At 55.6% G+C, this 24,820-nt stretch overlaps 2 protein-coding genes across 2 annotated transcripts in view; one reads left to right on the top strand and one right to left on the bottom strand.

Annotated features, from left to right (window-relative positions):
- Nucleotides 1–24,820, bottom strand: part of LOC135287573 (zinc finger and SCAN domain-containing protein 2-like) — a gene marked incomplete at its 5' end in the record, with an annotated part of 231,189 nt that overhangs the window by 71,883 nt on the left and 134,486 nt on the right. The gene's annotated exons all lie outside the window — the stretch shown is intronic.
- Nucleotides 23,665–24,626, top strand: LOC135287532 (olfactory receptor 14J1-like; the record flags this gene model as incomplete). The annotated part of the gene is made up of 2 exons (XM_064400824.1): nucleotides 23,665–23,742; nucleotides 23,953–24,626. Coding segments are annotated over 2 exons (612 nt in total), but the record flags the coding sequence as incomplete, so codon positions are not given.

Raw genomic sequence — 24,820 nt, 5'->3', positions numbered from 1 at the left:
CCTCCAACCGGTTCGGGAGAAAATATCTCCTTGGAGAAAAAGTGGAAAGAAACCTGTTTATTAAACAATAGAACCCAAACAATATTAAACAATAAAACTTCTCACTACTCCAAAAAAAAAAAAAAAGGCAAACTCAGAACAGTCCCCTCCCCAGGTTGCAGCTCGGCTCACTCAGTCTCTGATCAGTCCCTGCGGTGCTGGAAACGCCGCGGCCCAGGCCCGGCCAGGGGGCCACAGGTGGAGCTGCCGGTGCTCTTCTGGGTGTTCAATCCAGAGCAGGCTTGAACAGGTCCAAGAAAAAGGAAAAATCACAGTCCAGGGAACTTCTTTGCCTCAGCTAGCTAAAACTAACGAAAAGCAAAAAAAAAAAAAAAAAAAAAAAGGGAAAAAAGGAGCTCTGTCCGGCTGTCTGTCCATCCGCAGACAACACAGTCCAGGAGCAGGAATGTGGAGGAGTGAGAGCAGTCTGAAAACAAACTGCGCGCTTCTTCCCTCCCCTCTTCACTGTCTGGAAGAGAGTCTTACAGAAGTAAAACTTATTATTCAGTATAAACAGAACAAGACGACTGGGGATAAAAGCATCATATAGTCAACCCAGGACAACCATACAACGCTGTTTCCCTCTGAGACTGTGTCTCCACTTCTTGCATTCTTAGCGATGAACCTTGGAACGCACACTCAATTTTCTGACTACTTCTACTCCAATTAATAGCATTCCATCCCCAAAGGAAAAAGGTAACAGTGTTGAGCACATTCCCTTCCTTATCTTCACATAAACAAAGAATAAACGATGTTGCATTGACAGATTTAACACATGGACACACACATGATATTATACCAGACTTAATAAATTCTCTAAACCAGCTCCCAATCCAAATTCCAGCCACATTTAATCAATGCCAGTTAGCATACCACTCCTGAACTCTGGGACTCTAACCCACCAAGGGGACGCTCACCCCTGACCCGGGACCGTGTAGGTGGGACTCCCTGTGCCACCTGTGCAAGGCACCCATCAGACTTGAACCCACATGGTGTGAGTGAGCTGTGTAGGCGGGGGCCTCTGTGTATGACAAACCAGTGAGTATTGCTTTATACCACGGGTAACAAAGGAACAGAGAGAACAAATGCGAGCGGTTAGTGATAAAGAGTTTTTCCATATGACATACTTCACATCCTTGTCTGTCCCAGCATGGATCCAGGGTCTGTGGAGGCACCAGTTTCTTGCCTGTGGAATGTTCTTCCTCCCCCAAGAGGAAAGAGGCAGCTGGAGGAAGAGCTTGCCAGGCTGCTCTCGATCCTTTAGCAGAAGCCCTGGGTGAGTGGAGAAGTCCCAGCCAAGCGCAAATGTGCCAAGGGAACAGCCGTGCACAGGAAGGCTCGGTGGGAAGGATGATCCAGGAACCATGGGCCTGGCAGCCTGAGCTTGCTCCCGGGAAAGGCCTTGGAGCAGATCCTCCTGAGGGCCATCCCACAGCACGTGCAGGGAACCAGGGGGTCTGCTGGAGGCTGGGAAAGCTCTGCGGAGGGACAGGGAGAGCTGGGGGTGCTGGTGGGGTGTTGAGGGCTCCTGTGCGGGTGTTTGGAGGGGTTGGTGTTGGGGGCGTGTTGGGGAAGGATTTGTCTGGAAGGTGAGAGGTCTTGGCCGGAATTGGGAGTCAGTTTGAAGGCAGCATCTGTGGTTTGGTGCAACGCTGGTTATGGAGGCAGAAAGGACAGCTGTGACTATTTCTGTTCATGGTCCTGATTCTCCTGCAGGGGAGAAGAGGGGAGAGCTGTACTTTATTGGCCAGTTAGATATCTCTACCAGGGGGACGATTGGCCCTTTTGCCATCTATTCATTTCATTGGGCTACTTTTGTAACACTGAGTGGACTTTCATTCTTTTAGAGCTTCTATTCCTTAAGTGAATGAGGATATTATCATCCATTCATTGAAAATCATTTGAAAGCAAAGAATGGCCTTCTGTTTCCCTCTGTGTAGTGTTATGTTTGTAAAGTGACTCCCAATGCATGACATTAAGGCACATGAGATGCTGCTTTGAGATGGGAAGCCAATTTCCAACTCTCATGTTCTCAGTCGATTGCAATTGATTGAGGGAGTTTGCAACTTTTTGTAATTACTTGAGTTGAGAAATGGAAAGTAAAGCTTTCCTGAACTGAGGAGTCTTTAATGCCAGATTTTTCCATGTTGTCATGGTAAAGATGCTTTTGTGCTGAAGGAAATTACTTCAATAAGAAAATAATTTCAGCATGTAGTAAGAGCTTCTGACAGCAAGTGGTGCAGCAGTGCTCCAGGTGCTGCTGCCAACAGCCCCTGCAGGGAGGAGCACAGCCCCCAGTGCATGTGGGCTTTGGCTCCCTGTGGCACACAAGCCCCCCGGGGCACAGGTCTCTGGGGCAGGAGAGGGGCAGCAGCGCTGCCAGGGCTCGGGGGGTGGCAGCTCTGCTTGGGCGCGGACTCTGCCAAACCTGCTGATGGCAGCGCTGCCTGGGCCCCAGGGTTCAGAGCAGCGTTGGTGCCCTGGCCCACACGTTCCTTGTGCCTGGCACAGCCGCGGGTTTAGGATGGCCAGCAGCCAGGACGTGTCCCAAGGAGGCCATGCCAGCTTCCGTGGAAGGCCCCGTGCCCTTGCCAGCGCGGCTGCCTCGGCAGCCCTGGGGGCTCCTTCTGCTGCCCTGAGCCCGCAGAGCAGGGCAGCGTTTGCTGATGGGCTGAGCCCTTCCTAAAGATCCTGTCGGGCTGCCTTAGACACTTGGGGCCAGGGATTCCTGCCAACCGGGGCCACTTTGGGTGGGCTGGGGGCGGCCCCAGGGCAGGTGGCAGTGTGTGCAAGGGCCCTTTGTGACACACTGCAGCACGGTCACCGTGGCATGGAATGGAGGAGTGTGTCCTTTGTGACACGTGGTGACAAAGGAGCTGGTGGTGACAAGAACACTCCACAGCGCTCGGAGCAGGCGACGGGACAGGACGGAACAGAGCGGTGCTGTGAGGAGCCCCCACACAGTGCACTCGTTCCTGTCTGACCGGGAGCTGTTCTGAGGTGTTGTTCCTGCAGCTGACCTCGAGGTCAGAGCAGAGGACCTGGTGACCTGTGGCCTTCCGAGGCTTCTGTTTGGCAGTGCCCTCGAGGGCAGAGCGCGGGACTTAGTGCCCCGGAGCTTTTCCAAGGCATCTGTCCTGCAACTAGCTCCAGTCACTGACATGGAGCAGAGACCCCCGAGAGTACCCAAGCTGCCCTGGGTGGAGGAGGAGGAAGAAGGCCCTGGAGCTGACCCAGGACAGGAGACAGAAGAGGTGGTGCCGTTCCATCCACCACAGGAGGGTGAGTGGCAGAGCTGGGCTGTAGGACTGGAGACTGCAGCCAGCTTGGCCCCATCCCGTCCCGTCCTATCCCATCCCATCCCATCCCATCCCATCCCATCCCATCCCATCCCATCCCATCCCATCCCATCCCATCCCATCCCATCCCATCCCATCCCATCCCATCCCATCCCCTGAGGCCATGCCCATGGACAGGATGGAAGAGGGCCCAGGCAGACACCCCGCAGTGGCCGTGCTCCATCCCCCTGGGGCATCCCGGGGCTGTCCCTGCCTGGGGAGCGCAGGGCTGGGCTGTGTTCTCCGGCCTCTCCCGCAGCCCCTCAGCTCTGGCTGCGCTCGCTCTTTGCCAGATGCAGCCGTGGAGCGCACACAAGAGCAGCAATCCAGCCGTGGCCGCTTCCGCAGAACAGCGCAGGTACCTGCAGCCATGCCTACCTGGGCTGGGCCTGCTGTCCCTGCTCGGCCAAGCACCGTGTGTGGAGCACTCCATGGAACATCCCTGGTTCTTGCCCTTCTCCTACAGCTCGTTTGCGAATTCATTAAGAGTGTTCGGCAGGAAGAGGCCAGGGCCATGGGCACTGGGCTCACTCAGAGGTCCTCAGACAGGAGACCAGTGCCACCCTGCTGCATTTGCTTGTGGAGAATGGTGTTTCCAGGCTAGATCAAGTAAGCAGCCTGTGGCCAGGCTTCCATTCCCCCATGAGTCACATGGCGACCCAAGCCACGTCAGCTGGTCCCTGTGAGCCTTTGAGGCCATGGCATTGCGGTGGGAATGGAAGCACTTCTCTGGGTGCACTGGGGACATTGCTCCCTCTGGCATCTCTCCAAGTCTTGCCGTGCCTTCTCCAGGTGCACTACCACGCTGAGATGTCTCCCAGCTCTCTGCCCTCTCATAGGTCCTGCCTGGGACCTGTGCTGCTGCCTGGGCCCAGCCCTGTGCGGTTCCGGGCTCCTGCTGGCCGGGTGCCCTGTCACTGCCTTCTGCCTTTCAGGTCCTCGAGTGCCTGGACTTGAGGGAATGCAGAGACAGTGTTCTGGAGATCATGTCGAAGAACCTGCAGAGCAAATACAGGGAGAGGCGTCACTTGGCACTCCGAGGAGTCACAGTGGCGAGCAAGAATCCCTTGATGGTGAGAAGGGGGCAGTGGCTGAAGCCCTGCCAGCAGCGTGGGGCTGGAAAACGCTGTCACTTGGGCTTGGCTGAGCTTTGGGCCCTGGGGCAGCTGTTCCCAGCTCTCCTGCCTCCCGCTTCAGCTGCCCGAGTGCTTCGGGACAGGCTTTGGCCTCTAGGCCCTGCTGCAGCAGGGTGGCATTTCACAAACTTGTGTTCCACACAGGCTGACAAAATGTGGAGCCTGACTGAAAGTCTTGTGGAGCTCCTGCAGGAAAAAGATAGCGACATGATCAGGATGACCATTCTTCTACTCAGATATTTATTTCTGGATAATGGTGCCCCAATACCCACCTCCATCGCCCTGCAGCTGGCTGAGGCGCTCCTGCCACTCTTTGACCGCGTAAGGCTCTGTGCCCACAGCCACGGCCACTGGCTGCTGCCCGGGCACTTGGTGCCCTGTGGAGATGCAGGCCTGTGCCCTGCTGGGCCCGAAGCAGCTGATGCTGAGCTCTTTTGTTCTTGCTTTCCTACAGGATGATAGCCAGGTGCAGCTGAGCTCCATGACTCTATTTCAAGAGATACTGGAGTTATTAACGGAAGATGGAAAAAAGGCCCTGAAGTCACACGTGCTTCAGAGCCTGCTGCCACTCTCCTTCCACTGCCATGATGAGAATCAGATTGTTGCTGAGGTGAGTACTTGTGGCCGGCTGCTGTCTCCCTGGCAGGGGGCTGGGCTGCCTCCTGTCCTGGCGCCTTGCAGGCTGCAGCCTCCCCCAGGCTGTGGCACTGGGATGCTCCGGTGCCCTGGGCTGTGGGGCCATCTCCACATCTCTGCTGCTCTCCAGGCTTCCCGGGAAACACTGCATTCTTCAGCCAGATTCCTGAAGAGGAGGGATATCGAACAAATGCTACAGGTGGATCAGACATGGAGGTTTGGCGAGGCCCTGGTAAGGACGACCGAGAATCCCCAGCCTCAGCCTGGAGAAGGCCCCTGAGCGCGGTGCTCAGTGTGCGGGGCTGGCAGCTGTGCCCCTGCCCACTGCTGCACCCAGAGGCGGCACGGGCTCTTCTCCAGGCTGCTGTGGGCCCGAGCCGGGTGCCCATGGAGCCCCGGCGCGGCGGGGCTGCGGGGCGGCCCCGCGGCTCCCCGGGCAGCAGCCGGCCCTCTGCCCCCTGCGCGGCCCGGCGCCAGCGGCTGCTGGCCGCGCCTCAGGGCTGTGCGGGCAGGGGAGGCCGGGGCTGGGCACAGGGAGCGCCCGCCACAGGGGCTGAGCCCGCGCCGAGCCTTCCCTGCTGCCGCTCTCTGCAGCTGGCAGAGGACACGAGCCGAGCGGCCGAGCAGCTGCGCCGGGCCCTGCGCTACCTGGAGAGCCCCCAGGAGCCCCTGCGAGAGGCGGCCATCAGGTTCATGGGTGAGTCCCGAGGCCGGGCTCCCTCCCCGGCCCGCCGCAGCTCGGCCCCAGCCCCGCCCGCTGCCCCGGCAGCGCCATCCGGGCCCGGCGCCGTGGAGCCCCGCCTGGCCCGGGCGCTGCTGCCGCCCTCTGGCAGCCGTGCCCTTGGGCGGCAGCGTGCGGCAAGGGCCCGGGCTGAGCCCTGCCGGGCCAGCAGGGCGTGTGGCCGCAGCGCTGGCAGCGCCGCTGGCAGGGAGCTGTGCCGCTGCCGCCGTGACAGGCTCTGTGTTCACAGGGATGGCCGGGCGGCACCTCAGGGGGAAGATGGAAGAGCTCCAGGTCATCTGTGATGGTGAGTGAGGGCAGTGGGCTGACAACTTGAGCTGGCCATGGGGGATCTGCAGGGCCTGCCCCATCTGCAGAGGTCTCTGGTGCCTGTGCGGATGAGGGGTGGTGTGGGCAGAGCACACTGAGATTTCAAGGGCACATGGGGTTTCGTGGCCAGCAGCTTTGGCCTGATCCCTCCTGGACATGGAAATTGCCGCCCGGGATGACCTTCGCAGGGGGCTCTCCTCCGCTCCCCACAGATCCAGGATCTGACCTTGGTTCTGTTACTCTCTCTTGCAGCCCTTGAAGAAATGGCATTTGACAGCAATCCCGCCATCAGAAACCTTTCAATAGAAACTGGGTTCGTTCTCCGGGCCATACAGAGAGCTCCCTCCTCCACATGGCGTAAAGTGAAAGATCAATTCCTCAGTGCATGGAAGAAACGGCCTCGTCTCTGCCGCAGAGCCTTGCTGTGCTGCTGGAGCTCTGTGGAGGGCTGATTTGGAAGGCTCTGTCTGCTGGGGCCATTTGAGAAGGATTTTCTTTTTCTTCAAGATTTTTGTTTTCTTTTTCTTTTTTTTTTTTTTTTTTGTTTTTGTTCAATGTGGCATTCACGATCTCTGAACAGAGAGGGACATAATTTTCTCTCACAGGATTTTTTTTGGAGAAGCAGAGAAGAAGAGAAAAGAATTTTTGTCTCTACTTGCTGCTCCAGTTGTTTTTGGACATACGGAATAATTTAGGAAGATTTTTTACCTGAAGTGATTTTTCAGTCGGATCCAGATGAGGTTTTTTTTTTTCCTTGGCAGTTGGGAAAAAGCTGTGTCCTGACTGTCTGGAGACAGTCACGGGTTTTTCTTTAGTCTCTTCTAGTATCTCTTTAATATAGTCTAGTATAATGTAATGTAGTTTAGTTTTAATAAAGCAATTGTTCAGTCTTCTGAAACAATGGAGTCAAATACCAATCATTTGCCACATTGGGGGCTCCCTGCATTCGATAAGTGGTGACTTCTGACGTTGGCTGAAGAACCAGGAGCTGGATGGATCCAATTGGGTTTGCAGCTGAGGCTGAACACGAAAAGGTTTGCTGAACACTGACGGAGAGTGTCCGGTGGTCCTTTGGTGAGTCACGAGATGGGAGATGCCACTTAGACTTTCTCTTGGACCCTGCGGGACCCTGCGCAGCCCGTTGTGGCCAGTCACTTTGGCTTCCTTGAGAAGGTACTGTTAACCCTTCACCTCCCAACAATAGCATTGCCCTCCGCAAGAAATGGAGTGACGGTTGGGAAGAGGTGCCTTCAGAAATGGAAGTTCAATTTTCTCCATTAGAGGAGGACACTATTGGAGTGTGGAGGTTTCTGCCTCTGCACTACAGAATTCCTGTGTTGGAGGAAGATGTCTATGAGTTTTTCAGATGGGCAAAAGCTCATGGGTTTTCATGGATTTGCAGTTCTCGCTGGATTCCAGGGCTTGGCAACCCCTGGATCTTGACTTTTGGAGGAACACATGCGGGCTGAGGAAATTTCTCGGGAGTTCCCGCTCAGTGCATCACTTTCCTCCATTGTGAGGAAGAGAACCTCGTTGGAGAAGCGCCTTACCCCAGGCTGGTGGCCATCAGGCCCCTCGCCACAGCTGGACCAAATTGTCCAGGGACAGTCTCCACTGGTTTTCCCCACCTGCATGGGGCGGGGGGAGCAGCTTTGCGCATGGCTCAGAAACAGCTTTTTTCTGTCTCCCTGGAGCATGCACAGGAAGGACCAAAGCCTTCAGCAGCTGCGCTTTATGGGTCAACAATTATTTTGACTGGAGCAGCGGTCATCCCTTCTTCATCACTTTCACCAGAGCTGGAGGGACTTTTGCCATCTCCATCCCCTCCTTTTTCCCTCAGAGTGGCGTGTGGATCTGCCCCGCCGCTGGATTCCCCCGCCTCTGTGCCCCAGGAGGGTGCAAAGCTGCCCCCGCCCCTGACAAGAGAGCAGCCGGCTCTGCGACGGCAGCCGGCAGCCCTGTTCTGGGGAGCACATCCAGTCCCCCTGCATCGTGGCCAGCAATTGATTTCATGACCTGGGAGCCTGCAGTGCCGGCAGGAACACCCGCCGCAGGCCCTGCCGATTCCAGCGCCTCCGCCACTCCCGGCACCGCTCCCCGCTGTTGCCCTCGGGTTGCCAGCAACACTCCGGCAGTGGCGAAGGCTCTGCCAGCGCCGCCCTCCCTGAACCGGGAAAATCTGTAGCGGCGATTCCTCGCGCCTGTGTCCGCTGCACTGGTGGCAGCTGCCGCTCTCTCCGAACACCACGCTGCAGGGGAAAAACCCCTGCAACCAGTGGATGCTGCAACCTCCACTCCATGATCTGCCCCTTCAGCAGCTGCTCTCTGACCCCCACCGCATTCAAGCGGAGGTGCCGCTCTGCAGCTGTTTGTCCATGTCTCCAGACTGACAACTCTGGCACTCAGTGCTTTTCTGGGAACAGCATTTTTCTCTGACCAGTACTTGCTTGGTCAGGGGGTACTCTGATCTGTGGGGTGCCCACCGGGGCTCAGGGTGCCTCACCCCTCCGGCAGGAGGGGCCATTTCTGAGAAAGCTGCCAGCTCGTACTGGAGTTCCAGCACGTGTGCCACAGCAGAGCTCAGTGGTGGATTCGCTTCATTCAAGGCACGATAGTCCACAGTCAATCTCCATTCTCTGTCAGACTTTTGTACAGGCCAGATGGGACTATTGAAGGGTGAGTTGGTTTTGCTGACCACCCCTTGGCTCTCCAGTTCACGGATCATTTTGTGCATGGGGATCACAGCATCTCGATTGGTTCAATACTCCCGGCAGTGCACCATCGAGGTGGCAATTGGTACTTGTTGCTCTTCCACCTTCAGGAGTCCTTCTGCAGATGGGTTTTCTGATATCCAGGCAAGGTGTTCAACTGCTTAATGTTCTCAGCCTCTAGAGCAGCTATTCCAAAAGCCCACCTGCATCCCTTTGGGTCTTTGTGATAGCCCTTCCGGAGGAAGTCTATGCCCAGAATACATGGGGCCTCTGGGCCGGTCACAATAGGATGTTTCTGTCACTCGGAACTTCCCAGTCAGGCTCACCTCATCTTCCAACAGGATCACCTGCTGTGATTCCCCCCGTCACCCCAGCAGTGGAAACGGGTTCTGCCCCCACATGGCCTGATGGGATTAGAGTACACCGTGCACCAGTGCTGACAAAAGCCTCTTATTTCTATGGCTCTGGTGTGCTAGGGATCCACACAGCCCAAAAGCCTGCTGTGTTCTGAGTAATTTCTAAAGGGCAGATAGAGATAATTATGGGACCAAACCTGAGATAAATGTTAGGGGAAAGAAAGAAAGAACATTTGGGGGGTAAAATCTCAGGTTATCTGCCTTCCCACCACCTTGTCCCTTGCCCCAGCAGGGGAGCTTTGCCCTCCCTGTCCCCAGCCAGCCCAGCCTGGGCACCTCAGGGCTGTCCCCAGCCTCCTGCTGAGGCCCAGCCTCGAGGGCTTCTGCTGCAGGCCTGGCAGACGCTGTGGGGAAGCGCCAGAGCAGCCGGGTGTCAGGAACAAGGCGGCTGCCTGGGGGCTGCTCATGGCCTCTGACACCCAATTCCTCAGGGCTTCCCAGTGCTCCAGCCCCTCAGGAGCCTTCTGTTGTTCTGCCAATTGACAGAGGCGATTTAAAGGACACCTCACGGGAAATCATGTTCTTATTTTACTGTGAATATTAAGGAACCACAGTGAAAGATGATACATTCAATAAAAATGTGCACTTGGTTTTAGTGAGAAGCAAAAACAAGCAAGGCAGTGCACCTCAATCAGTACTGTAAGAGAGAAAGGAGAGTGATTTAGAAAGATGCATCATCAATTGCCTGAATTGTTTATCATCTTGTAGATCCTCAGTTGCTGGGGTGCCCTGTTTTGCACCAAGGACCTGGAGAACCATTCCCAGCAATTGGGAAAATCCTAGGTGGTCCATCCACCCATAAATGAGGTCTCCAAATTTGCTCTGAAAGTGGGTCAAGCTTTTATAGGCCAAAAAGAGCAAGTCCAAGTGACTTGATTATATTTTTAACCCAGAAACACCTGGAGCTGATGGCACACTTCACAACCAGCAGGGGACACAGCTCGGGCAAAGGCCAGACCTCTGCTGTGAGGGTTTCCCCTAAACTGCCCTTCAAACAAACCTCCATTCATGTCTGTTGCGAAAATTTCTTAAAACGATGCATTTCTGCCACATAATTACACAGGGTTATGTGACAGTTTCTAAAGCAGCTGGTTTGGAGTCAAACAGCCAGAATTAAGAGTCCTTGTCATCTATTTGTAGCTACATCACACTTAGGGGGATTTGAAGGAGTTTGGAATGAGTTAGAGACTGGACCTCTGAGTTTTTTAGATGATGCCATTTCTTTTTCTTATCTTTGACACAGACAGGAAGGGTGAGTTTGGATCACATCTCCACTGTATGGCCCACAAGGCCACAAGACTTCTTGTTACAAGACCTTTTAAGCTTTACTTGATCAATAAAACACTGCCAACAAGGATATGTATGTTTTGGACCCAATCCTTCAACATTTCGTCTTACGGATTCATGCTACATTGTAAGCTTCCTTAGCCAATCATGTTATGGCACACAAACCTACAGCACTGCATTCTCCACTTCTTGTTTACCTTTGTAAATACTTTTATTTTTTCTACATCTTAAAGTCTATAACTTTAAACTTTCCTCCACTGAGCTTCATGTGTCACTGCTATGAACTCTAAATCTACATTCTTGCTTCCAGCACCTAAATTTGGAAGCCTTTTCCAAGGTCTCAGATCAAATCCTCTGTTAAATTCTAAGCTTTGCTTACAAGACCAAAGGTCTGAGAATTCCCTACATTTCGGGTTCCAACAGCACTGATGCAGTGAGTTACAGAGTGCCCAGGACCTGTCTTGTAAGTCAACTCCGTCAGGAACAAGGCGGCTGCCAGGGGGCTGCTCATGGCCTCTGACACCCAATTGCTCAGGGCTTCCCAGTGCCCCAGCCCCTCAGGCTCTCCCCCAGCCCGGCCAAGCTGCCCGGCAGCAGCGCCGCAGCCCCACAGGAGCTCCAGAGGAGCCCCAGCCAGAGGCACCTGGGAGCCCTCAGCAATGCAGCCAGCAGCACACGGCCAGGAGGACACGGATGGTGCTTCCTGCCTGCCACAGGCCTTGTGGCCATCTCCAGGCACCGCTCCAGCAGGGATCCCCGCAGCTCCGGCCCTGCCCACCCGCTCTGGCGGCAGCACAAAGGCTTCAGCAGAACCACCACAGGCCAAGGGGCTTCTGGCCATTGTCCCTGCACGCCTGGGCAGCTGGCTGAGTGCAAGCACCATTTTCCCCCTTCAGGGACGCCTCAGCTTGCTCTGCTGCTGAGCACAAGCATCTTTTTCACCGTTTCCTCTCTCTTGCCCTGCAGATCCTGGGCAGCAAAGAAAAGCTCCTGGGAGTCTGTGAATCATAACACAGTCTATATTTACAGAAATTCAAAAGAGGAAAAAAAAAAAAAAAGAAAAATCTTAAAAGATAAAGGAAAATTCCCACTGGCTAGGGTTGCCCCCACCAAGTGTGCCTTGCCCATCAGTTCTCCTCAGAGCTCCGACAATGCAGCCAGCCGAGCCCTGACAGACGAGGCCGACTCTTCCATGCCCTGCACAGCTGATCTTGCAGCCTCTGGAAGATGGAATAGTGCCCACGCTGAATTGCCCGGAGGACATGCAGTGTTTGGAGTGCCAGCTCTGACACGGCACTGCTCATATCCTCCGTCAGGAGTTCAAGGGCTGCATGAGAGAGGAACAGAGCCACAGTCAGATCCCGGATCTGCACGGAGACGAGGAGAGCCCCCTGCCAGGGCCATCCCAGCCGGCTCTTGCCATGGACAGGAGGGAGCAGGGACCAAGGGCATCAGCCCAAAGCTGCTGGCCAGGAATGCCCCACATGGCCCTGAAACCTCTGTGCGTTCAGCCCACGGGAGCAGAGCCCTCCACAGCCGGGGCAGGGCTTGCAGGTCTCCATGCCAGTCCCTGCTGTCAGCCCGCTGCCCTCACTCACCGCTGCAGATCATCAGGAGCTCTCCTGGCTGCCCCCTGAGGTGCCGCCCGGCCATCCCTGTGAACACAGAGCCTGTCACGGCGGCAGCGGCACAGCTCCCTGCCAGCGGCGCTGCCAGCGCTGCGGCCACACGCCCTGCTGGCCCGGCAGGGCTCAGCCCGGGCCCTTGCCGCACGCTGCCGCCCAAGGGCACGGCTGCCAGAGGGCGGCAGCAGCGCCCGGGCCAGGCGGGGCTCCACGGCGCCGGGCCCGGATGGCGCTGCCGGGGCAGCGGGCGGGGCTGGGGCCGAGCTGCGGCGGGCCGGGGAGGGAGCCCGGCCTCGGGGCTCACCCATGAACCTGATGGCCGCCTCTCGCAGGGGCTCCTGGGGGCTCTCCAGGTAGCGCAGGGCCCGGCGCAGCTGCTCGGCCGCTCGGCTCGTGTCCTCTGCCAGCTGCAGAGAGCGGCAGCAGGGAAGACTTGGCGCGGGCTCAGCCCCTGTGGCGGGCGCTCCCTGCGCCCAGCCCCGGCCTCCCCTGCCCGCACAGCCCTGAGGCGCGGCCAGCAGCCGCTGGCGCCGGGCTGCGCAGGGGGCAGAGGGCCGGCTGCTGCCCGGGGAGCCGCGGGGCCGCCCCGCAGCCCCGCCGGTTCTTAAGGCTGTCCTTACCAACACCTCGGCAAACGCCAACAGCTTCTCTGCCTCCACCAGCTCTTTGAGATCCCTCCTCTTCAGGAACCCGGCCGCACAATGCAGCGTTTCCCGAGAAGCCTGGAGAGCAGCAGAGACCCAGAGATAGCCCCACAGCCCAGGGCACAGGACTCACATCCCTGTGCCACAGCCTGGAGGAGGCTGCAGCTCGGGATGTGAGCAGGGCAGCCGGCAGCCCAGCCCCCTGTCAGGGGGACACCAGCAGCCCACGAGTCCTCACCTCGGCCACACGCTGATTCTCATCGTGGCAGTGGAAGAAGAGTGCAGGAAGGCTCTGGCACACCACTGACTTAAGAGGCTTTTTTCCCTCCTCTGCTACCAAATCCATCACCTTGAAGAAGAGGTCAAGGGAGAGCAGCTGCACATGGCTGTTGTCCTGAATGAAAGAAAAAAACTCAGCGCCATCTACTCCAGGCCCACCTGAAGAGTACAAAAATCCACAGTGCACAAAGTTTCAGGGCAGCACCCAGTGCCCGAGGCTGGGGATACAAATCCTTACGTGGTCGAAGAGCAGCAGGAGAGCCTCAGCCAGCTTCGGGGCAGTGGTGCTGGATACCAGCATGTCTTTGCTCTTGAGCAAATTAGTGAACACAGAGAGCGTCATGCCGACCAGCTCTCCGTCTGCATCACCCAGCAGCTCCAGAAGGCTTGGAGACAGAGTGCCCATTCTCCTGGCCTGTGTGGAACACAAGGCTGTGCTGGGAAGCCATGGATGGCTGCAGCGCCAGCACCAGCCCGGCACTGCAACCCCACCCTGCTGCTGCAGGGCCCACAGGCCAAAGGCCTGCCCCAAAGCAGTGGGGCAGGTGAGGCAGGAGAGCTGGGAGCAGCTGCCTCAGCTGCCTCAGCCCTGCCAGCCCATGGGGCTGCTTTCCCCAGGGCAGCTTCAGCCGCTGCCCCTTCTCACCATCGAGGGATCCTTGCTGAGCACCACGAGGCCTCTGAGCGCCAGGCGACGCCTCTCCCTGCACTCGTTCCTCAGGTGCCTTGACATGATCTCCAGGATGCTGTCAGCACATTCCCTCAAGTCCAGGCACTCGAGGACCTGAAAGGCACAGGGCAGTGACAGGGCACCCGGCCAGCAGCAGCCCGGAACCGCACAGGGCTGGGCCCAGGCAGCAGCACAGGGCACGGGCACCGTCCCAGGCAGCTGCGGCTACGAGAGGGCAGAGAGCTGGGAGGCAGCTCAGCCAGGCAGCGCTGGCCTTCAGGCTCACCTCCACAAGGAACGCCAGGCCGGGCAGATCCCAGTGTGGCTCCTCCCTGCTGAGCAGCCCAAGCAGGCGCAGAGCAATCCCAGAACACAAGGAGAGGGAGACACGGCGCATCTCTCTGGAAGGGGAAAAAAGACACCAAGAGCCTGAGGTGGGGGGACCAAACCTTGCCCAGGACTGACTCACAGAGGTCTGGTCTTTGCCCAGCATCCCTGGAGAGGATGTGAGCGCTGTGGGAGGTGGCCCCTTCTGGGCACCCTCCTCTCCCAGCCTTTTCCAGTCTCCTTGGCCGTCCCTTGGTGACAAGGCCCTCTGGCCCATGACCACAGGGACTGTGTGGGGCACCCGGGCACAGGGCACAAATGCTGGGGGCAGTGTGGAGGAGAAGGGGGTCTCACCTGGCCAGCAGACCCACGGCATAGTGCTGGGTGTGAGCACACAGCAGCGTGTCCCAGCCACACTTACGCTCCATAGCCATCACCTCCTGGTCACACTCCAGTCGGCAGAGCAGAGCCTTCATGGCCTGCACTGCAAACCTGTGTGCAGAGCAAAGCCCAGGTCACACTGGGAGCACTGGCACTGGCCACACGGGCAGGGGAAGGGCAGGAGGACTGGGACCTGCTGGGCTTGCTGGGAAGGCGGTGTTCCTTCTGGCACGCTCTCCAGAAGTTTTCAACTTCCTCTGGTGGCATCTGCTGCTGTGTGGTGATGACAACATGGAAGAGCAGAGCCACAAACAGGCGGGAGGAATGAAGGATCATGGCCTCATGGCATTTAGGCACAATGACCCAGATCACCAGAGTTGCCTGCAGAAGAAGCAGCCCAAGACAGCGCTCAGTGCCCTGGTGTCCATGGGGCAGGGCCCAAGGGCAGATGCAGGGGGAGCAGTGGGCCTAGTGCCCCCTGAGTCTGCCCCTAGACCAAGTTTCATCCCAGCGACTGAGGCAGGGAGAGGATGGAGAGCTGCTGGAGAGGCAACCAGGTGGCAAGCAAAGGCCAGTTCCAGAAACTCACAGCCAGGGCAAAAACATCCTTGTTGTCCCCATCGGAGGTGCATGTGCTGTGCACAGGCCAATCCTCCATCACACAGAGCAGTGTTGCCAGCACCTTCTCCATTGTTGGTTGTGATGAGCCTATGGCTCTCCACATCATTGCAGCAGCTCTGTGGGATCAGGGCTCTGTGTCAGGGGAATCTCAGTCACAGTACCATGCCCTGTGCAGCTGTGGGGGCACAGGTGACAGAGCCCCGGTGCCCTGAGGGGCAGGGAGGGAGCATTGGCAGCAGGCTGGGCAAAGAGAGGGGCCCGAGGGTCCTGGAGCTCTCTACCTGTCTGGCAGAGCCCATTGGACAGGCTGTGATGGGCCACGGGCCCTAAAGGCTGGTGAGCCCTGAGCTCTCAAGGCACGTGGGCCCCGTACCTGTCACACGTTGGGGCACAGTGCAGGAGGGTCAGCGCCACGTCTGCAGGGTGTTCCTCAGCCAGCCTCACAATGTCACTGTGCAGCCTGGCATCCACAGTGACGTGGGACATGAGATTCTGGTGGATGTTCTTCACCATGGCTGGCACCTGGAGGAGGCATGGGGAAGACCTGGAGCGCTGTCTATGGGAGCAACTTCCCCAGTTTCCCCCCAAGAAGTGCCTCCTTTCCCGTCACAATCTACTGGCCTCAAAGGCTGAGGGGGCCCAGTGACCGAGGCTTGAGGGGACACACGTTCCTGGGAGGCCTCCAGTCCTGGCCCCAGGCTGCTTACCTGCTGCTGATAAGGAACAGCACTGTCCTGGAAAAAATCCACAGTGGAAGCACAAATCTCAGGGGGAGTGGGCATGGCTCCAGTATTTTTCAAGGCCTCAATCTCTTCATTGTCAGTGTTTTTTATGACTCCATCCTCAGTCACTGATGTGGGAAGAGCCTGTGGCCAGGTTTCAGTCCCTGAGGTGTCCAAGTCTTGCGAGAGCCCAGCTGAATCTGGGCTGACATCAGGCTCTGCTTGGAGCTGGGTCAGCCCCGAGTCAGGCTCAGCTGGGCCCTCAGCTGCTGTGGTGTTGGTCTTTCTACGCCGAATGTGCGGGAATTTTCGGAACATCTGCCAAAGAATAAAGGACAGGGAAGCCAGGAATGCTCCAAGTGTAGTGCTTGGCTGAGCAGGGACAGCGGGCCCAGCCCAGGTGGGCATGGCTGCAGGTACCTGCGCTGTTCTGCGGAAGCGGCCACAGCTGGATTGCTGCTCTTGTGTGCGCTCCACGGCTGCATCTGGCAAAGAGCGAGCACAGCCAGAGCTGAGGGGCTGCGGGAGAGGCCGGAGAACACAGCCCAGCCCTGCACTCCCCAGGCAGGGACAGCCCCAGGATGCCCCAGGGGGATGGAGCACGGCCACTGCGGGGTGTCTGCCTGGGCCCTCTTCCGTCCTGTCCATGGGCATGTCCCAAGGGGATGGGATGGGATGGGATGGGATGGGATGGGATGGGATGGGATGGGATGGGATGGGATGGGATGGGATGGGACGGAATGGGGCCAGGCTGGCTGCAGGCTCCAGTCCTACGGCCCAGCTCTGCCACTCACCGTCCTGCAGTGTCTGGATCTGCTCTGGCTCTTCAAGTTGCTCTCCTGAAGCAGCTCCAGGGCCTTTCTTATTTTTCCCCCGGAAGCATTTGAACAGGCTGAAAAATCTGCCTGCCATTCCACCTTCCAGCCTTGAAGGCACCTTCTAGAGAGATGCCTCAGGATATTGCCAAGTCAGCAATTTCAGTTGTGCCTTGAAGATTTCTGAGACAGAGAGGTCTCAGGGTAGCTGCAGGACAGCAAGTCCTGCACTCTAGTCTTGGGCGCTCCTGCCACAATGACAGGAGATTCCTGGTAAATTACTCAGGTCAGCAAGTCCCACAGTCTGGCCTCGAGGTCAGCTGCAGGAACAACACCTCAGAACAGCTCCAGGTCAGACAGGAACGAGTGCACTGTGTGGGGGCTCCTCACAGCACCGCTCTGTCCCGTCCTGTCCCATCGCCTGCTCCGAGTGCTGTGGAGTGTTCTTGTCACCACCAGCTCCTATGTCACCACGTGTCACAAAGGACACATTCCTCCATTCCATGCCACGGTGACCGTGCTGCAGCGTGTCACAAAGGGCCCTTGCACACACTGCCACCTGCCCTGGGGCCGCCCCCAGCCCACCCAAAGTGGCCCCGGTTGGAAGGAATCCCTGGCCCCAAGTGTCTAAGGCAGCCCGACAGGATCTTTAGGAAGGGCTCAGCCCATCAGCAAACGCTGCCCTGCTCTGCAGGCTCAGGGCAGCAGAAGGAGCCCCCAGGGCTGCCGAGGCAGCCGCGCTGGCAAGGGCACGGGGCCTTCCACGGAAGCTGGCACGGCCTCCTTGGGACACGTCCCGGCTGCTGGCCATCCTAAAGCCGCGGCTGTGACAGGCACAGGGAACGTGTGGGCCAGGGCACCAGTGCTGCTCTGAGCCCTGGGGCCTGGGCAGCGCTGCCATCAGCAGGTGTGGCAGAGTGCCCGCCCAAGCAGAGCTGCCACCCCCCGAGCCCTGGCAGCGGTGCTGCCCCTCTCCTGCCCCAGAGACCTGTGCCCCGGGGGGCTTGTGTGCCACAGGGAGCCAAAGCCCACGTGCACTGGGGGCTGTGCTCCTCCCTGCAGGGGCTGTTGGCAGCAGCACCTGGAGCACTGCTGCAACACTTGGTGTCTGTGAGAAGGCAGAGGCTGTTAGTCAGTCCTGAAATGATTTGCTCATGGAAGGGATTGGCAGTAGCACCACAACACCATCAGCTACTGAGTTTCCCTGGACAATTGGATTGTTCAGGGACACTGTAGTGTTTCATTGTGATCTTCTGTCAGTTCTTCTGGGAAAAACACTAGCCCAGTCTGTGATGTTCAGTGCTCCATTTGCTGTGTGTCTGTCTATGTCTTAGCTGATGCAAAGCAAATATTTCCTCCAGATCCAAAGAGCTGTGCCTGAAAATTCACAGAGCTACATCCATTTCTGATTTTTTTAAAAAGTTTTCCAGAGCCCGCTGATAATTTTCAAGGTTTTCAGAGAACCACAGAATAATGAGGTTGGAAGACATGTCTAGGATCATCAAGTCCAACCTATGCCCCAACACCTCAATTAGACTATAGCACCAAATGCCATATTCCACCTTTTTTAAAACACATCCAAAGATACTGATTCCACCACCTCCCTGGGAAGAACATTCCAGTACTTTATTATTCTTTTGGTTAACTTTTTTTTCCTAATATCCAACCTGTACCTTCCCTGACGTATCTTGAGACTGTGTCCTCTTGTTCTGTCAGTCGCTGCCCGGTGGAAGAGACTGACCCCCACCTGTCTACAACCTCCCTTCAGGAAGTTGTAGAGAGCAATAAGGTCACCTCTAAGCCTCCGTTTCTCCAGGCTAAACAACTCCAGTTCCTTCAAACATTCCTCATAGGGCTTGTGTTCCAAGCCCCTCACCAGCCTTGTTGCCCTCCTCTGGACGTGCTCAAGCATCTCAACATCCTTCCTAAACTGAGGGGCCCAGAACTGGACACAGTACTCAAGGTGCGGCCTCACCAGCGCCGAGTACAGGGCAAGAATGACCTCCCTGCTCCTGCTGGCCACACAATTCCTACTGCAGGCCGGGATGCCATTGGCCTTCTTGGCCACCAAGGCACATTGCTGGCTCATATTCAACCAGCTGTCAACCAGCACCCCCAGGTCCCTTTCTGCCTGAACACTGTCCAGCCACACTGTCGCCAGCTTGTTACATTGTAGGGGATTTTTGTGGCCAAAACGTAGAACTCGGCACTTAGACTTATTAAACTTCATGCTGCTGGACTCTGCCCATCCATCCAACTGATTCAAGTCTCTCTGCAGAGCCCTCCTTCCTTCCAGGAGATCAACACAAGCTCCCAGCTTAGTGTCAGCTGCAAATTCACTAATGAAGGACTCGATGCCCTCATCCATGTCGTCTATAAAAATATGAAATAGGACTGGTCCCAGCACAGAGCCCTGAGGGACAGCACTGGTGACTGGCCGCCAGCTGGATGCAGCACCGTTCACCATCACTCTCTGGCCCGGCCATCCAGCCAGTTCCTAACCCAGCCAAGAGTGCTCCTGTCCAAGCCGTGGGCTGCCAGCTTCTCCAGGAGTGTGCTGTGGGAGACAGTATCAAAGGCCTTGCTGAAGTCTAAATAGACAACATGCACAGCCTTTCCTGCGTCCACCAGGTGGGTCAGCTGGTCACAGAAGGAGACCAGGCTGGTCACACATGGCCTACCCTTCGTAACCCCTGATGACTGGCTCTGACACCCTGGCCATGCTGTAAGTGCTGTGTGATAGCACTCAGTGTGAACTGTTCCATCTTACCTGGTACTGAGGTCAGGCTAACTGGCCTGTAATTGCCAGGATCCTCCTTACCACCTTTTTTGTAAACAGGTGTCACATTGGCCAGTTTCCAATCATCTGGAACCTCACCAGTGAGCCACGACTCCTGGTAAATGATGGAGAGCGGCTTGGCAACCTCATCTGCCAGCTCCCTCATCACCCTAGGGTGAATCCCATCTGGTCCCATTGGTTTTTAAATATCCAAGTGTCCCAGCAGTTCTCTGACTGCCTCCTCTTGGATAATAAGAGGACCATTCTGATCCCTGGCACCACCTACCAACCCTTGAGGACAGTTGTCATGAGGATAAGCTGTCTTACCACTAAAGACTGAGGTGAAGAAAACATTAAGCACTTCCGCCTTTTCCGCATCTTTAGTAACTAGTTTGCCTGCTCCATCCAATAAGGAACTGAGGTTGGTTATACCCTTCCTTTTACCATTAATATATTTGTAAAAACTTTTTTTATTATTTTTAACAGAAGTTGCCAAGTTGAGTTCAAACTGAGCTTTGGCCTCCCTAATTTTTTTTCTACATGCCCTGGCAGCACCCTTAAATAATTCCTCAGAAATCACTCCCTCCTTAAAAAGATGATACATCTTTTTCTTATTTCTAAGTTCCTTCAAAACCTCATTACTCATCCAGACTGGACGTTTGCCTCGTCTACTCATCTTTTGGCACACAGGGACAGTCTGTTCTTGTGCCCTCAAGATCTCTGCTTTGAAGCACACCCATCTCTCCTGGACTCCTTTGTTTTTAAAGGCTGTTTCCCAAGGAATTCTCTGGACAAGTCTTTTAAATAGGCCAAAATCTGCCCTCTGGAAGTCCAGTGTAGAGATCTTATTGATATTCCTCCTTATTTCACCAATTATTGAGAATTCTATAGTTTCATGATCACTATGCCCCAAGCGGCCTACAACCTCCACATCACCTACCAGTCCATCTCTATTTGTAAACAATAGGTCTAACACAGCCCCTCCCCTGGTGGGTTTGCCCACCAGTTGTGACAAAAAGTTATCCTCCACACATTCTAAAAACCTTCTAGATTGCTGGTTTTTTGCTGTATTGAGTTCCCAGCAGATGTCTGGTAGGTTGAAGTCACCTACAAGAATAAGGGCTGATGATCCTGAGACTTTGTTCAGTTGTTTATAGAATAAGTTGTCCACCTCTTCATCCTGGTTGGGTGGACGATAGCAGACTCCCAGTAGCATGTCAGCCTTGTTGGCCTTCCTCTTAATTTTTACCCATAGGGACTCAACTTCATCATCATTAGTCTCAATACCTGTGACATCCAAAACCTCCCTAATATAAAGGGCCACCCCTCCACCTCTTCTCCCTTTTCTGTCTTTTCTGAAGAGCTTGTAGCCATCCAGTGCAGTGCTCCAACTATGTGAGTCATCCCACCACGTTTCTGTGATGGCAACTACATCATAGTCCTGCTGATGCACCATGGCCTCCAGCTCTTCTTGTTTGTTACCCATGCTGCGTGCATTGGTATACATGCATCTCAGCTGGGCTGCTGATTTCTCCCCTAACACAGTCTTACCACCCCTGGGCCTGCTTCCAAACAGCCCAGCTGCATCCCCTTCCCCCTTCAAACCTAGTTTAAAGCCCTCTCAATAAGGTCTGCCAGTTCATGAGCTAAAAACCTCCTCCCTTAACAGAGAGATGTACCCCATCTGATTCCAATAGAGCAGGTGCCAGAAAGGTTGCTCCATGATCAAAGAATCCAAAATTTTGCCGATAACACCAACCCTTGAGCCATTTGTTAATGATATGAGTTTTCCTATTCCTTTCATTATTTTTCTCTGCCACCAAAGGGACTGAGCAGAACACTACCTGTGCACCTGTCCTATCAACCACTTGACCCAGTGCCCTAAACTCCCTTTTAATCACCTTGACACTCCTCTTTTCAATCTCATCACTGCCAGCTTGGAGTATCAGCAGTGGGTAATAATCAGAGGACTGAATCAGCCTAGGAAGTTTCTCAGTGATGTTTCGTACCTGGGCCCCAGGGAGGCAGCAGACCTCCCTGTGGGATGGGTCAGGTCGACATACGGGGCCCTCTGTCCCCCTCAGAAGGGAATCACCCATCACGATTACCCTTCTTTTTTTCTTGACATTAGAGGTGGTAATCCTCTTTTTAGGCAAGTCATAATTGGGAGGCTCACTGGGTAGATGATTTTCCTCTAAATCATCTCTCTGGCTGTCTAGATCCAGTGCCTCATACCTATTCTGAAGTGGCACCTGGCTAGGGGATGGGGGGCAGGAGGGGTTTTTTGTTATTACCACCCCGAGCAGGGACCCATTTCCACTCCCCTTCATCTACCAGGTGCCCCTCTATTGCCTGAGAGTGAAAGACACATGAGCCCTCTGACTCCTGGTGGGCCTCCCTTAAAGATGTAAGGGCTGAACTCCACCAGTCTATTTCCTTTTCACTATCCCTGATACTCCTTAACCTTTCAACTTCTTCCCTAAGCTCAGCCACTAGCAAAAGGAGGTCATTCACTTGTTCACACTTCAGGCAGGCCTTCTCCATAACATCCCCTGAAGCCACTGATAAGCTCAAACACTCCGGGCAGGAATGGGTCTGTACGGACACATCCTTTTTGGAGGGCTCTACTTGGTCATATACACTTGTACCAACCATGGATTTTGACCGGGTTAAAACCATTGCTTAGGAGAAAGCCCAAGATCAATCAACCAATAAAACAATACTTCACCAAACTAGCTGGAACCTGCAGCCCTGCCTGCTTGCCCTGCCTGCGTGAACGGCTGTGACCCTGTTTGCCTGCTCCTGTTCACCGCACTCCGGGTCGCCGCGCTCCCCAGAGGTCTCTTACAATGGGTCACTCCGGAACAAGGAAGCTCCACCTCCTGCTCCTGAGTGGCTCACAAAGCAATTAAGGTCATTAAAGTCCTTGTGCTGTATCTGTGCTGCTGAGCTGGGCTGGGCTCCTGGCACAGAGGCAGCTCCTGGTAAGCAAGAAGAGCTTCAAAAGCACATTTCTCTTGATGAGCAGCTCTTGTGGCAGCCCAGCAGGGCTGGGGCACTGCCTGCAGCCAGCCCGGGCACAGCCCAGAGGCACAGAGAGCTTCAATCAGTCAGAGCTGGGAAGGTGCTGAGAAGTGCCTGGGGCAGAATCACTGCCAGCCCTTGGCACAGGAACCTCTGGCTGCAGGACAATGCAGCTGCAGCTCCTGGAGCCATCTCCTAAAGCTGGAACATCCCAATGCCTGCAGACTCTATGAGTACATTCTCTGATTGTCTCTTGTGCAGAGCAGCCAGGGGTGCCCAGGGCTGTCCTGCAGAGCAGGCTCCTGCAGCCTAGGGCGCTGTGCTGGTGCAGGGACTCTGCTGCCTGCCAGGGACAGCTCTCAGCCGGCCCTGGCAGCTGCTCCCAGCACTGGGGGACAAGATCTGGGGGGAAGGAGACAGCTGGTAAGGCTTTGAAGTGTTCTCCTTGTGTGGTGAGGATGCTGCATTGGTCAGGATTGCTCCCAGCATAACATTTAACTGCCGAACATCTACAAGTAGATTATACAGCTAACACAGCTAGTCAGGGGCTGGATAAAAGGGAAAATCCTGCTTTTTCAATCTACTGCTGTTGGTTGCCTGGATCGGAAATTCCATATAGATGTTAATCTCAGTTCAGGTGAAGAAAAATAAAAACAATTTTCTCAAATCTGAACAAACCAGGCAGTGACAGCAATCACCACAGTTCACTTTAAAGGCAGCATCAGTGTCGATTTTCCAGCCTGCTCAGGGTTGCTCTGATGTTGCCATCAGAGCCTGCAGAGCCAGAGCTGCCCCTGGGCAGTGCCAGAGCTGGGAGGGGTCTGCTGGGCAGAGCTGAGCCCCCAGGGCTGGGCTGGGCTCTGGCAGCACTGGCAGGACCCAGCCCTGGGCACAGGGACCAGCTGCTGGCAGGGACAGCTCCAGGCAGCAGAGCCCTGGGCAGGCAGTGGGGGGAAAGTGTCCCCAGCCCGTGCTGGGATATTTAAAATCCTCTCCTAATGCAACTATTCTATGATTAATTTTTATACAGATCCCCATGCCAAGGCACCAAAATGTCCAACAGCAGCTCCATCAGCCACTTCCTCCTGCTGGCATTGGCAGACACGCGGCAGCTGCAGCTCCTGCACTTCTGCCTCTTGCTGGGCATCTCCCTGGCTGCCCTCCTGGGCAACGGCCTCATCATCAGCGCCGTAGCCTGCGGCCACCACCTGCACACGCCCATGTTCTTCTTCCTGCTCAACCTGGCCCTCAGCGACCTGGGCTCCATCTGCACCACTGTCCCCAAAGCCATGCACAATTCCCTCTGGGACACCACCACCATCTCCTACACAGGATGTGCTGCACAGCTCTTTTCATTTCTGTTCTTCATCTCAGCAGAGTATTTCCTCCTGACCATCATGTGCTACGACCGCTACGTGTCCATCTGCAAACCCCTGCACTACAGAACCCTCCTGGGCAGCAGAGCTTGTGCCCACATGGCAGCAGCTGCCTGGGCCAGTGCCTTTCTCACTGCTCTGCTGCAAACAGCCAATACATTTTCCCTGCCCCTCTGCCATGGCAATGTTCTGGGCCAGTTCTTCTGTGAAATCCCCCAGATCCTCAAACTCTCCTGTTCACACTCAAACCTCAAGGAACTTGGGCTCATTGCTATTAGTGCCTGTTTAGCACTTGGCTGTTTTATGTTCATTGTTTTCTCCTATGTGCAGATCTTCAGGGCTGTGCTGAGGATCCCCTCTGAGCAGGGTTGGCACAAAGCCTTTTCCCCCTGCCTCCCTCACCTGGCTGTGGTCTCTCTGTTCTTCAGCACTGTCATGTTTGCTCACCTGAAGTCCCCCTCCATGTCCTCCCCATCCCTGGATCTGGCCCTGTCAGTTCTGTACTCGGTGGTGCCTCCAGCCCTGAACCCCCTCATCTACAGCCTGAGGAACCAGGAGCTCAAGGCTGCAGTGTGGAGACTGATGACTGGATGCTTTCACAAACATTAAACTGCTGGCCAGTGTCTGCAAATCACTTGTAATAAAAGTCATCTTTGATACTTCTTATTGGTATAGTTGTTGGGATTTTTTCCTTTGTTTTATATTTTTCACATTGACTACAAATAAATGTCATTGTCTGTGCCATTTCACATTTTGTTTCTCTCCATCTCCCCTGTGGCATTGACACAGACTGTGTCAATGACAGGCTGCATTCCTGGTGGCTATAAAGGAAATAAAAGATCTCCCAGCAGAGTTTTCTGCAGAGATGCCCTTTTGTTGCCTTCTCTGGAGCTGCAGCAGCAATGTCTGTGTGCAGAGCTGGGGCAGATCAGTGCTGGCACAG

The sequence above is a fragment of the Passer domesticus genome, chromosome 30 (genome assembly GCF_036417665.1).
Source record: "Passer domesticus isolate bPasDom1 chromosome 30, bPasDom1.hap1, whole genome shotgun sequence".
In the NCBI taxonomy this organism is placed as follows: Eukaryota; Metazoa; Chordata; class Aves; order Passeriformes; family Passeridae; genus Passer; species Passer domesticus.
This window is presented reverse-complemented; position numbering and strand designations above follow the sequence as displayed.